General features: G+C 37.3%; 1 protein-coding gene across 1 annotated transcript in view; it reads left to right on the top strand.

Moving 5' to 3' along the window:
• The window catches only part of CC2D2A (coiled-coil and C2 domain containing 2A), a gene marked incomplete at its 5' end in the record, with an annotated part of 60,403 nt that overhangs the window by 19,394 nt on the left and 26,206 nt on the right, over positions 1–14,803 (top strand). Inside the window, 8 exons of the mRNA XM_080343865.1 lie at positions 819–925; positions 3,821–3,961; positions 4,404–4,560; positions 7,750–7,985; positions 8,899–9,076; positions 10,291–10,447; positions 11,523–11,670; positions 13,900–14,038. Coding sequence (XP_080199991.1) covers positions 819–925; positions 3,821–3,961; positions 4,404–4,560; positions 7,750–7,985; positions 8,899–9,076; positions 10,291–10,447; positions 11,523–11,670; positions 13,900–14,038 — 1,263 coding nt within the window. The remainder of the gene's footprint in view (positions 1–818; positions 926–3,820; positions 3,962–4,403; positions 4,561–7,749; positions 7,986–8,898; positions 9,077–10,290; positions 10,448–11,522; positions 11,671–13,899; positions 14,039–14,803) is intronic.

Raw genomic sequence — 14,803 nt, 5'->3', positions numbered from 1 at the left:
ATGTAGCTCCTTTTGTCTCCTGCAGTGCCGTTAGCCATTCTGCTTTCACCTTCAGTATTATCCTTAAGGAGTTCGACAGCAACATAACTAAAACTTTAGTTCCTATCTTACTGCTGTTACTTATTTTTCTCTCTTCTTCTGGCCAGTCCTTTACCTTCTCTTATCTTCATAGCCATGTATATTTTTGCTTTCTTCTAAAGTAGGTTTCTACCTTCTATGTAATTATTTGATGCCTATCTTCAAGTCTTAGTTAAAGGGGTGACAGTGTGGCTCCAAAAGTGCATTCGAACTGTAGCATTGTTCCCAGTTCTGTCTCATCCTTAGAAGTTCTCTTCCAGTTGTTACATGCAATATGTTGTGCTTAAATGCTTTGTTGCAAGGTACCCAGCTTCTATAAGGCACTTATCAAATTCACAATCCACTCATTTTTGTTGTTTATTGATTTTATGGGAGTACTTTTAGTGGTCCTTCTTAGGCCCCAAAAAAAACTTTTCTAGAAAATGTTGTTTTGGCAGACTCACTTTTCCCCTCACTCTTTGATTGCTGAGCTTTCAGAATAATCTCTAGATCAGTCTAGTCCCCTTGTTTAGATCGGTCACAGTGATCAAAGTCAGTAAATCTCAAATCCCCAGGGATCCTAATTAGAATTTAATCTTGAAGAATCAGCACCTCACAGACATGGCAAATCCTCAATACAGAATGAAGACAATTCAGAGTTTTCTGTTCTGTAGTAACTAGCTCTTTTATGTCAAGGTGCATTACACTGTATGCCTCATAAATGTCAAACTATCTGTTAATTGTTTGTTTGTTTGTTTAAGCTGCATGCTTTGAGGAATGCTGTGCAGTGTCGTATAGACGGTGGTGATGCTGGTGTTTCTAGTCCTGTGGCACAACAGAGCATACCTGAATACAAAATTGAGATCAGGTAGGTATGGATTCATTAAATAATTGCTTTTTTAAACAGTATTCCTTTTTTCCTTTCAATACTGGTACAGAGTATGATCCATATGAGGCTTTTAAATTCTCTGTAAGTAGCTGCAGAGAAATTTTGAGGGCTTAAGAGTTCTTAGTGATAAGTTGAGTCAAAAAATTATGAAGAAAATATGGGTTAGGCAGAAACCCTGAGTCAAATGTGGTCTGATTTGATTGCCTTTTATTAATTACTTAGGAACTATTTACTGGTGTGTTTTGCAGAATGTAAATTTAATTGAAAGAAGGTTTCAGTAGACATCAGCTAGATGCATGAAGCTCTCACAACATTGAAAGTCATGTAACTTTTTTAACAGACAAAACCCTATTTTATTTCATCTTCTTCCTCATTACACAACTGTTCTTAATTCACTTCCCATTAATAGGTATTTTGGCCATGGTTTTGCCAATGGGTTAATATACATAAAATGGAAGAATTTCAGTTTATGATATTACAGTTATTGTTCTTGGACAGTAACTGGGTAATAAAAGTATATTACAGTTTTTGGCTTGATAGTGAAAGTTAGTATTATTTTTGGCAGATGGACACTGGTGAGCTTTAAGTGTAAGTAGTGTGGTAAAAATGAAGTTATTTTGGAGATCCATACTAAATAGCCTTTTAACTAATAGAATCAGCCTTTTAACTAGTAGATAATAAAAGTGTGAAAGATATTCACAGTCTGAAAGTAGGCAATAATGTATCCATTCAAATAAACAGAAGTTTAGACTGAGTGTAGTGGTCACAGGACAATACAATATTAAGAAAGCTTTTTTTTTAATAACAATTCTACTTTCAGCCTTGAGATCTGCATCTGCTTACACTTAAACAGCCACTCATTATCCTTAGTTTGGGAATCGCTTCTTCAGATTTTCATCCTTCATGTACGCTATCTTGTCATGCATTGATATCTTTGCATGACATGCAGGAGTCTGTAATATTTTATACTGGAAGACAAAGTCTTCCATTGAAAAAGGAGTAGCTTTTAATAATATTTTCCTCACACATCTGCTAGCAGGCTAGGAGCAGGAGGTGTGCAGGTACTGTACAGTACCTTGGAGACAGGAGCTCTCACCAGGCAAAGTATGAGAATGGTCATGAAAGGGTTCACTGTGAGCAGGAGATTCTGGATTTTGGCACCAACTCTGAGGCTTATTCGGTGATTAATTCTAATTAGACAGAATATTCCTTCTGGGTATCTTAAGTGTTTTAGTTGAGTGTCACGCCATTATGAATCAGGAAAAACTCAGGTGAAATCAGTGAGATCAGTGTTGCATAAGTAATGTGAGATGAGCTTGGCTGGGTTTATTCCAGGGCTTTTCGTATCTGTAATACTTTGTGACCACAGCTCTGTTGTTGGAAGCTGTTACATGTGTGGGGCTCAGATGGTTTCAGGAAATTTTACTGTCATGGTGTTTAATACTAACTCGGACCACATATGTTGGTAAAAACGTCTGACCTGTCTTGTTTGTCTTCGAACATTTCATTTCCTTGATGGCTGATGTAGTACACTCATGAGAGATTACAGATGTGAAGAGGCTGTAGCATGGAAAATAATCTAATTGTTTCCTGCACCCTCCCAGTAACATAACTGATGTGTACTCTGTCTGAAGATCAGAGCTGTAGTTTTCCATCAGTTTGGGGAAGAAATGTCATCTGAATGCAGGAAACTTTTGCAAATCAGCGATTTCAGCCCTACTGTCCTTGTTTGCTCAGGAGGAAATGGATGCATACTGTGGATTGCAAGTTTCAGGCGCTTCTGGCTGGTGTTATTTTAGCAGAGGTGATTCTCTACTGAAAGGTCCTGCTTCCAAATCAAATGCATTAGATAAAGTGTCGTTACTGACCAGTACGTGCCTCATGACTTTAAGCTTCATCTTCTAGCTTCATCTTGTAGACAAAGAAGAAGAGGTTTTTAAGCTGCATGGATAAGTAATATTCAAACTGCTAACTCGTGGAGAAATTACTCATGTTACTTTCTGGAAAGTCTGTGTTTAATTTTTGTTGTTTTTTGTTTTTTGGTTTTTTTTACTAAATTTGCTTATGCTTTTAAATAATATATATTTTTTCTCTCAACTCTAGCTCAGCCTCCCTGTCTTCCATATTCTCTGAATATTACAAATAGTAATAGTTTACATCTTCTGTTATTTTTTTTAAATCACATTATTTTTACTAGACACATTTAGCTACCAAGGTAATACTGGAAACAGTCTGTGCTTGTGCTGCATAGACACTTATGTCGGAAGTGTGTGCTGGTCATTAAAAGTGCTAATGAATTGCTCTTTTACAAACATATTAGAGAGTGGAAATGTGAAATACCAATTCTGAGGGGGGGAAAAAAAAGTCCTGTTAATTTTGTGTTAAGAATCTTGTAGGGTTGTCAAAGAACTTGAATTACTTTATACATTACTGTATTACTTCATCTCTGCAAATCCTTTTTACTGGAGCTAGAAGCGTGTTAAGTTTTAAACATATTTTGTAATGTGCAATTGTAATAAGCATTACTTCATAGCAGCAATGTTGGTTTCCTGGGTTGTTGTTTACATGAATTGACTTTAAAATGTGTTTAATGATGTACAGCTGTAATAAGCTTTTTGGAAAACTTTGGGATCCCTGGAGAGTGAACTGTAATTGGAGTCAGATTGTCCAAACTGCAACAGACTAGAGTACAGAAGGAAATCAAATCCTACCATCATTGAGTCTGGGTTTTATGCTCCTTGGATTTAAACCACTGCAGCCATCAATCAAAGTGAAACCCACATCACTTGGCTTTTGGTGTCGCACATTTTCACTCTTATTCCACTGAGTTAGACAATTCTGATTGATTTTGTGTATATGCATATATGTTTCTAGGCAAACCAGAAGACTCCGTGATGCTGAACAAGAAAAAGACAGAATGTTGCTTAAGACCATTATAGAAGTTTGGAAACAAATGAAATCCCTCCGTGACTTTCAGAAGTTTACTAACACGCCCATGAAGCTTTATTTGAGGAAGTATGTTTTGATAATGCTTTTTGTACTTCATTTACTGGCAGTGGAGTTTTAATACGATTAGTCAACTAAATTCTAACTCAACTAAATGAGAACTTAAAATTCTTATATGAAGGGTGCAAAAGTAAGGATTCGAGTAGTGTCTGGAACTAGTTGAACCTACCACTGTTCTTTTTGAGTTTGAGGAGGAAGGAAAGTTAACATAAGTAATTACTGTAAGAGAAATTAATTTCTAAAGGCTAATGAGTAAAGAAATAGTGATTATATTCATTCTGGATGGTATCTGCTATCAACTCTTAGACTGTCTGTGCCAGCATTTTTAAATAGAACACGCTTGATACAATGAAATTAATTCATGGAGAAGTAGACTTATGTTATATGTTATAGACTTAATTGTATCCCTTATGTTAATTTATGCAACATGTTGATAACTATTGTTTTGAAGGGAAGAGGTTGATCAGAGGTTAGATGAAAAAGCATATGAAGAAGAAATTCAGGCTGAGGTAAATGAATTACTAGAAGAACACATGGAAGAATATGAAAAGAAAATGGAGGAGTATAAAACTGAGCTGCGAGAGTGGAAATCCTGGAAGAAGGCACAGGTTCGTTAAATTATTCAGTGTCATCAAAAAAAATTACTAAATTTTTACTTCCAATACAGAAAAAAAAAATCAGGTTATTTATGTATAAATTTTATCATGTATTTAGATACATTCTGTCTGCTTAGAATTCATTAGTAAGTTAATTGTTAATTTAAAAATTAAATTGTGCTAGCTTTTTGTGGAGCATTGTCTTACTGCTACTGATTTTCAGCACTTCAGCAGTTCTTTCTTCTTTACATTTAATAGTTTTGCAGCGTTCCTGTTAACTTTGTGTCCTTGCACATAAAAAAACATCTATTAATTTTGTGTGTAAGTTGTGAAGAAAATAATTATGGGGTGTTTCTAATGAACAAGTAGTTGATGTCATCTCTTGTAAATTTATGTCCAGGAATTTTCCAAAACTGAAAAATGTCATTAATATTCTAGCCTTTTCCTGCAGAAAATATTTATTGCTAGTAATCTGTACTCTAGTTAAGGACTCAGTCATGCTTCAAGGGGATATTGACAGACACAGGACCTAGAATGAACACTGCAACAGGATGATCTTTCAAATAGCCTGTGGCAGTGCCAGTAAAATCAGACTTGCTTTCATAGGGGTGTGTGGCAATGTACTGGATACCCCAGGGTAAGAGTGATTATACTTGAATATAATTACTGCCCAGTTTGAACTTTGGATACCAAAGCAAAGTACAGCTTAAGGAAATGATTCAAATACAGTTTTTGAGAATCTAGTGCATCTGCTGATTCTTTTATGGAAAGTTTTTTCACATAGCAGCATCTGTTGCAAGGCACTTGAGATGTCACAGTCTCCCACAGCATTCTCATAGCAAAACTGAGGAAGTGTGTTCTGGACAATCGGGTAGTGAGGTGGACTGTGAACTGGCTGAAGGAAAGAAGCCAGAGAGTCGTGGTCAATGGGGCAGAGTCTGGTTGGAGGCCTGTATCTAGTGCAGTGCCTCAGGGGTCAGTGCTGGGGCCAGTACTGTTCAATATATTCATCAATGACTTAGATGAAGGAATAGAGTGCACTGTCAGCAAGTTTGCTGATGACACCAAGCTGGGAGGAGTGGCTGACACGCCAGAAGGCTGTGCTGCCATCCAGCGAGACCTGGGCAGGATGGAGAGCTGGGCGGGGAAAAATTTAATGAAATATAACAAGGGCAAATGTAAGTCTTGCATCTGGGCAGGAACAACCCCAGGTTCAAGTATAAGTTGGGGAATGATTCATTAGAGAGCAGTGTAGGGGAGAGGGACCTGGAGATCCTGGTGGACAGCAGGATGACCATGAGCCAGCATTGTGCTCCTGTGGCCAGGAAGGCCAATGGTACCTGGGGTGTAGTAGAAGGTGGGTGGTTAGTAGTTTGAGAGAGGTTCTCCTTCCTCTCTACTCTGCCCTGGTGAGACCACACCTGGAATATTGTGTTCAGTTCTGGGCTCTTCAGTTTAAGAAGGACAGGGAGCTGCTGGAGAGAGTCCAGCATAGGGCAACCAAGATGATTAAGGGAGTGGAGCATCTCCCTTATGAGGAAAGGCTGAGGGAGCTGGGTCTCTTTAGTTTGGAGAAGAGGAGACTGAGGGGTGACCTTATTAATGTTTACAAATACACAAAGGGTGAGTGTCACGAGGATGGAGCCAGGCTCTTCTCGGTGACAAACAATGGTAGGACAAGGGGTAATGGGTGTAAGCTGGAACATAAGAGATTCCACTTAAACTTGAGAAGAAACTTCTTCTCAGTGAGGGTAACAGAGCACTGGAACAGGCTGCCCAGGGGGGTTGTGGAGTCTCCTACTCTGGAGACATTCAACACCCGCCTGGACACGTTCCTGTGTAGCCTCACCTAGGTGTTCCTGCTCCAGCAGGGGCATTGGACTAGATGATCTTTCGAGGTCCCTTCCAATCCCTAGCATTCTATGATTCTATGATAAGCTGATCTGCTGGTATTGGAAATTCCTATTATCAGAACACTAGTGGGCACTAACTTATTAGTATCATGTCAGTTGGCTTATAGGATAAGATGAATAAATGTAAACCCTAAAATGAAGGCAGATAATCTTGAGCATTGATTCTAATGGGACTTGCTCATCTACCTCTAGCCATTGATGCCTTCACAAATACCATCGTTGGTGGTTCCAGCCAAAGCTGCTCTCAGCGTATTTTTATTGTGTTAGTCACAAACTGTCTTGAAAGGGAGATGATTATATTTCTTTCCCTTTAGAGTGAAATATAGTACACAACCCTTCCTTTTATGCTCAGAAATACTTTGTTTTATTTTACTCAACATGCTTTGTTGGTTAGTTGCTGCTGTTGGTGTCTTACTAGCACAGATCACATGAATCTATGGAAGACACTAGAGGTAGAAGAGACTGGATATATTTAAGAGGAAATACAATGGGTAACATAAAATTAGGCCAAGAAAAAAAGAATACTTATTAACAAAAATATGTGAACAAGTTGTTTGGCTAAATACTTCAGTTAGTGAGGAGAAACTTTTTGCTTTCCTTACCTCCTCCTCTTTTGCTTATGGGGTCTTAAATTAATGAAGTGGCTGGTGCTTCAAGCAAGCTGTACTTCCAAGTAATCCCTAAGCCTGGAAGAAGGAACTTGCTTGCAGTTGTTTAAAGCTGAACATGCATGTGAACACTGGAATTCTGCAGTTCAGGAGATGCTGAAAGGCATGTGGTGGTCTGTTTATTTATTCTTCTGTTTGGCATAGAGGAAGGGGGGAGATTGTTCTGCGCATGCTGAAGATACTGCTAAGCTTGTGCTCCAAAATTTATGGCACATGTGCATTCACTTTGTCAATGTGTCTGCAGACAACATATCTCAAAGAACTGTGTCTACTGGTTGAGTAACCTTCCTTCAATCTTAACAGAATGCACATGGTCACTCAGGCTAAATGAGAAGTCAGCTACTAGCCAGAATGTTCCAGAAGCATATTTATTTTGTAAGTTGGTTGGGAAGGTTAAGTAAATGTTTTGTTTGAAGCAAATTATATTTTTGAAGCATATGAGTGGAATTCTGAATCTGAAGTAGTACTATAGACTGAGAGAAATCTCATTTTTGTATGTGGTGATTTTTAAATTATACAGTCATTTCTCATATGTGTTTATCACTTGTGAATCAAGAGATCAAGAGAAAAAATACTGATTGAAACAAGTTCAGGAAGAACATTATTATTTTTATATGCAGAAGTCCAAGAAGAAAAAGAAGAAAAAAGACATTCATGAAGAGGAAGAATCATTAGAAGATTGTGATCTTAGTGAGGAACGTGTAAAACCCATCCCACCTAAAATGGCCAGTAACCTGGAAATAGAGCAGCAGGTTAGAGAAAAAGCTGACAACTGCAGAAGGAAACCTGGAGAGCCCGTGCTAATTCCTGAACTGGTCCTGTCAGGAAGCATAACTTCAACTGAGCTGTGTCCTAGGTAAGATATGTGTTGGCCTGCAAATTACTTTGTTAATGATTTTCTGCTGTTATTTGTTAATTGCTTGTTTGTACAACTTCAGAACTCTGTGTTCACCATTCTCTTTAGCCTAGTGATAAAGCTTCTACTTCTAAAACTGATATAACTTATTTCATTTTCAAGCCACATGGAACCTTGTATATACCGGGCTTGGAGAATGCGTCTACACATTCCCTTTGAACTTTCTGATGTTCCTTGAGCATCTGCATAGAACAGTGGCGTATATATAAAGAAGTTGCTTTCTGTGTAGACTCTAGATCACTTCCGGCAGTACCACTCTCACTGGTTGGTCTTTTGCACCAGATCAGAGCTATAGTCAACAAAGGGAAAATAAATAAGTTGTGTAGTAAACCATAGATTTCACTGTGGATAAAATAAACACATTGACTTGTTTGTGTTACTTTCAATATTTACACACATAATTTAACAAACATCTAGCAGATTTTAGTCACTTAAAAACTGCTTTGTTTCATATTCAGCAAATAGACTCATCAAGGAATATTACTTGGCTGTTCTGCTCCCAGTGACTAAAAGCTTCAAAATCTAAACTCAATTTGATATAGTTTATTGTGGTTTAGAGGAATGGAGTAGAAGGGATTTTTGTTTTCCCTAAAGACCTCGCTTTATATGAAGACAGCTTTAGTGGATCTAAAATTTGACCTCTTCATTTTTAAATAATTTTACATTCATGAGAAGATAGAACTATTATTGAAAAGTTTTTTTAAAGTCATTCCTGTGTAGTGACATTTTTAAAAGAATGATATCTTTATTTAGGTGACTTCTGTTTCTCCTCAAGGAATCAGATTCTCATTAAAATTAGCCAAAGAATAAAAATGTTGAAAATTATATGACAGCTTGTTTGGCATATTTACAGGGCAGAAGTTCTGCGACGAGAAGATGTGAAGAAACGCTCAGCATTTATAAAAGTTCTTTTCAACTCCAAAGAAGTATCAAGGACTGTTACTCACCCAATAAGTTCAGATTTCAGAGTTCACTTTGGGCAGATTTTCAATTTACAAATATTCAATTGGCCAGAGAGTTTGAAACTACAGGTAGATTATGATTTATCATAGTAATTTTTTAAAGAGGTAATATGAAACAATTACTCCTGTAATGCTTGTATTTTGTTCTACGATAGCATTGTAAAGACCGAAAAACCTCTGAAAGACCCTTTGTGAATCATCAGTCTTATACCCCTTCCTTGCTTCTCCAGTCACAAACTTTCAGCTTTGCTGCTACATTTTTGATGCTTGTGCTTTATATATATTCATATGTTTATATAGATATGTGTTATATATGACATGCCTATGGGCTGCATGGCAGAAATTAAATAATTGGGATGTGATTAAATATGTTAGTGGAGCAGCCTCTTAATTTTAGAAAAAGTGAATTATGTTGCAGGTAAACTTTGCAAAATGGTTCTTTTAAAACATTACTGTCCACACAGTAAAATCATTGTAATGTTTGATGGAAAAGGATAAGAAAAAAATATTGCTACTAAAGTCCATAAATGCACTTGACTTGATCGATAGTGCAGTGACGTCAAACCCACACTACCTCCATTCCAAGTATGAATTAATGAATTAGTTACATGAATAATTTTCAGGGCCAATACAGTATGTTTTTAGGAGGAACACAGGCAGGATCCTGCTTCTCCTGATAGATGGCTTTTGCTGTGAGGTAACTTAGCGATGGTGGTTCAGGGGAGAGTGTATATGCCTCACCTACTCTGTTTATGTAATGCACAAATTGAAAGGGAGAAGGAAGACCATCTTCTTGGATTAAAAACATCTGACTGGAGAAATCGCTTATGTTACTCTGAGCCTGCATTTGGCCAGAAAAGAGGGAAGCAGCCTGTAGCACTGGCAGAACAGGGACTGTGTGCCTTAGTCTGCATTTTGTGGTAACAGAATTAGTGAGCCAGAATCCCTCTGACGTCTTCACTTGTTGCCAGTGACTGTCACAAGCTGTTGAATATTGTTCAATGATTCTTGTTAAAACCCAGAGTTTGTCGTATTCTGCTCAGATGCATTAGAAAGTTGAGGAGGATATACTTTTTAGAAGAATTCAAACCAAGGTAGCTTGTGGTAGCTGAACTATCTGCTAATTGGAAATTTTAGAAAGTAGATTAATACAGTTGCCTTAAATGAATTATTTCATGCTTAAGCCATAGTAAAACCTTTCTCATGAATAGTAAAGGTAAAAACTTCTCATGAATACACCTGTAAATTTTTTACTCTGTCTGTCACCGTGTTTTTTTTTCTAGATATATGAAACAACAGGTATGGGTAGTACCACCTTGTTGGCTGAAGTGTTCCTACCTGTCCCTGACACTACAGTTCTGACAGGCAGTGCTCCTATGGAAGAAATAGAGTTCAGCAGCAGTCAGCGTGTGGTGCTGGACCATGAAGGAGTTGGGAGTGGTAAGGACTCTCAGTCTTTCTCAGTTCAATGTTTCTCATATTTCTGAAACCATGTAGCAGTAACAGGCTGGCATAAGTTTCAGAGTAGAAGTCATGATTCTTGTTATTGAAGTTTGCTGTGGAATTCCGATCTTGTATTAGTTTTAAGCTGCATATAGTAAAAATGTTTGCATTTATTATTTGGCTTGTAGTATTGGTGGAACTCTACTAGCTATAGAAGGTGTTTGGGTTTTTTTTTTAGTATTTAAGTAATCAGGCCTCTGGCTTGCAGAGCAAGCAGATGGTATTAATCAGTATAGCTCCAGTGATTTTGATGTTCTAAACCACTGGAGAACTGGCTATGTAAATGTACGTGCAGATTAATTTTTTCTCTTCCTATTTGATTTGTTAACATCTTGCAACACATTTTATCCCTGGGAGTTTAGAAAGATAAATCAAGGGAGAGGTAGGAAAAGGGGAAACAAGAATAATACGTAGCAGCATATGGAACTTTCATGTTCATGTCATAAGTTTGAACATCATTATGAGATGACTGACTTATATAAATTTGCCACATATGAAATACAGGTCAAGCTAGACTAGAATAGGTAAAAAGGTCTGGAGGAAAGAAAAGTGGTAAAAAATCATTACAAGAACTGTGTCATTGACCATGATGACTGTATATACCATTGTGTATCGTAAAGCTTCAGGACTGACTTTTCAGTTGTGTACAGTTCTTTTGACTCTAAATTTGTTTCCTTTATAACAGTAAGCTGAATCTGAAAATTAACAGAAATATTAAATAGTGTGCATCAGTGAAGGAAAAAAAAGCCTTTGGCACAACTTTCAAGGCATAGCTTTTCCTTCCACCCCAACTGGAAAGTTTGTCTGTAGGTGGAATGTAATCTTTCGCTCGTTCTGTAGAACAGAGTCCTTCCCCACAGCATGCAGCAGAATCAAGTTGTTTCACATGACCCTGTATATATAAAGGCACAGGTTATTTGACTACCTGTTATCAGGAAGTATTTTTAAAGATATTTCAACATTGTGTTAGAATTTATAAATATACTATTTTGGGTTTTTTCCCCCTTGATAGGTGTGTCCTTTTCATTTGAAGCTGATGATAGCAACAAAATTACTTTAATGACCTCTGGGAAAGTATCCAATAGTGTCTCTTGGGCAGTTGGAGAAAAAGGAGACCCCTTAACTCCTCCAGTATCTCAGCAAAACACAGGCATTGCAAGGTAATACGATATGGATTTTCAGTGATTCGTGGGAAACTGATTATACTAGTATTTAAAAAAAAAAACCCAAACGTTTCATAATCAAGAATTTTTGTTATATTTTCCTTCATTTTAGATATTTTACTTTCTGCTGTAACCCCTTGCAGATATCTTAGAATACACATTTTTGTTAAATAATTTCTAGTTAGAAATTTTATCTTTTAGTATTTTATTTATAGACAATATTAAAGTCAAACTGATTAATTCACTTTTATGATTTTTCTAATAGAATATGTATATATTGGCAAGTAAGTTTCCTCTAATCATTTTGCTTATGAACAGAAGCTCCAGCTCTTTCTTATCTGAAGGGCATTGGGGGAGGCTATTGGGACATATGCTTTAAATTTCTTTTCTGTAATTAATGATAAAAATTACTCTATGAAGGCAGTAGAAGTTAATATGAGGGCTTGACACTGTTAATGTATTAATCAGTGAAAAATTCGCATCTGTTGGGTCATTCCAAGATAGTACTCTTTCATGACTTTGCTCAGTCAGAAGCCTGTTGACCTGCAGAAATGAGTACATTATTCCATTCAAAACAATTTGCCCTGTAGCTGCAAATTGGACATTGTAGATAATTTGTCCATTTTGTTGCTTTTATGTAATTCCAGTAAAGTCAAGATGATACATGAACTCTACTTCTGTAATGACCTGAGGTAACTTCATTATAAAGCCTTAAGAGTTTTCCCACACTGTTAACACTGAGCAAGTACCTCTTCCAGCTGATTAGATTGTCAGATTTTTGTTTATTTAGAGGATAGACTTCGGCATTCAGATCACTTTGTTACTATTTTTGACCCAAGCTGCAACCATTCGAGTAATTTGATGATCAGCATATGAGTAACCTGCTGACTTCAATGGGACTAGAATAGCATGAGATTAAAACATAAGGATGCATTCCCAAAGGCTAACCTTAATCTTGGGAGAATAATCGCTATAGTGAATGGAAAAATGGGGAATTCAGAAGGAAGTTAGCAGTAAAACATAAAACACTCTTCTTTGAATCACCCTCTAGAGATGAACAGCCCTCTGTGAATTTCCATTGTCTGTTGTGAAAGCTGGAGACAATTTTTAGCTTTTGCAGTCCATTAGCTTTTCAGCACAATTGTGATTCAATGTTCAAGACTGGTGTCTAAAGATATAACCTTGATGTTACTGCTTTATCTGCTGCTCCAGTAGCTGCTGGATGTTCGGCTGATTGTAGCCAAGCATGAGAAAGATTGATAAGTTCTTGAAGCTCGATTGAAAACATTCAGATAAGTAGAGAACAAAGAGACAAATTAGCATCACTAACAAGAGAAGGGACAACATCCACCTTTGGTGGGATTTGGCTAATAACATGCACGTCCTGGTGTGTTTGCTTTATGTGGCAAGGTGTTGGTAACAGTGGGGCTTCAAGATTGGCTTTTGTGAGAAGATGCCAAAGGTCTAGCCAGCAAGTCAGTGTACAGATGGCCTCCAGGCTACTTGCCATACCTCCTTGCCTACTGTGGATACAAGAAAGTGAGCAGGAGCATCCAAAGGATAAAGACTTGTGGTGTTGAGGAGGAGAACGAGCCAGGCTGCACCACAAGGGAGAAGCTGCAAGTGTGTCCCAGTGCAAGTGGTGCCCTCGGCAGCCACCTTGGGGTCCTGCAGGAGCTGAACAGGCCAGGCTGAGCAGGATGCCAGCACCGGTCCCAGGTGTGGCGAGGGCATGAATTGGGCCCCAGGGTCTATCCAGAAACAGCAAGGAAGGGGCAGAGACCAATGCCAGAAAGCAGGTTTGAGAGCATCATCCAGGCAACAGGTAAAAGACAGGATTTAAGACATAGCGCGAATGAGGACTGTACATCTGAGAAATTATTTTCAGCATGGATTGTCAGAACTTCTATGTTATCTTTCACGCTGTGAGGCAATTTATTGTCTTACTTTCTAGTAATCAGCAACATGGAATAGTTTAGATGTACCATAAACATGTCAATAATCACCTTATTACCTTGCATAAAAGTTTCCTTCCACCAATTCCTTCGTACTTCTCCCTTATTTACCTTTGCACATCTACAACTAAGAATTGTGTAGTAGAATCTACTATTCACATGTGTGGGGAACTTTTGGGGTTTTTTTTCTTTAAGGTTGTTTTAAATACTTTTTTATATTGATAAGTCATATGTGTTTTATCTATGAGTTTTGACAATTCTGTTTTTTTAGTGCTTTAAAAAATATTGATGCTATTGCATCCATTGGCACATCAGGCTTAACTGACATGAAGAAGCTGGCTAAGTGGGCAGTGGAAGCAAAACTTGATCCAAATGACCCAAACAATGCTGACTTGATGCAGCTGATCATGGTAGGTGGCTTTTTCAGAGCTATAGGGCTAATGGAGCTGTGAAACACCTGGTCACCAGTACCTTTTCAGGCAATCTTGTATGCATGCCAGGGAGATAGTAGCATTTGAATTTGTGATAAACATACTTGTGTCAGTGTTAAGAAGCAAATTGTCCATTAAAAATATGACTTATTAATACATTTAGTGGTGGGTTAATGATTTATTAATGAGTATGATTTATTGATCCATTCAGTAGTAGTCTAGTGGTTAAAAACTGGTATAAGGGAATACGCAAACTGATTAATTTCTAAATTAAAAAAAGTGGATTTTGACTTTGTTGTTTCCTTGAAGTGCATGGATGTTGCCAGTGTATTTGTATAGTACTAAATAAGAAGTTGCTCATTAATGACAATTGCACAAAGAGATGCAGCGTATTGTAGAAGTTGGGACTTCTCTAAACATCAAATTGAGGAGATCTTGACATAGCTGAAGTTGTGTTAATTAATTGTCTTTACCGTACAGCTTCCTAGGTTATGCTGCTGTGTTATAGTTTTCTTAATCTTTAATGTTTTGTTTGTGTTAGAAAGAAGTAAAATTTTATTGCATTCTTAAAGATACAACCTTATATATTTTGCTCAACAAAAACCTGCTGTAAAACACCTAGTGTTTCAGTGTCAGTTTCAACCATCTCAATTGCTTTTGCTTAAAATTAGCATCTTTGCAAGATGTAAGAAAGACTTCAAAAAGTTATTTTCTAGACATTTGTCATGTTGTATTAAAATATTA

This window comes from Nesoenas mayeri (genome assembly GCF_963082525.1).
Source record: "Nesoenas mayeri genome assembly, chromosome: 4".
Taxonomy (NCBI): domain Eukaryota; kingdom Metazoa; phylum Chordata; class Aves; order Columbiformes; family Columbidae; genus Nesoenas; species Nesoenas mayeri.
Note: the sequence above shows the minus strand (reverse complement) of the source record. Positions and strands in the feature narration are given on the sequence as shown.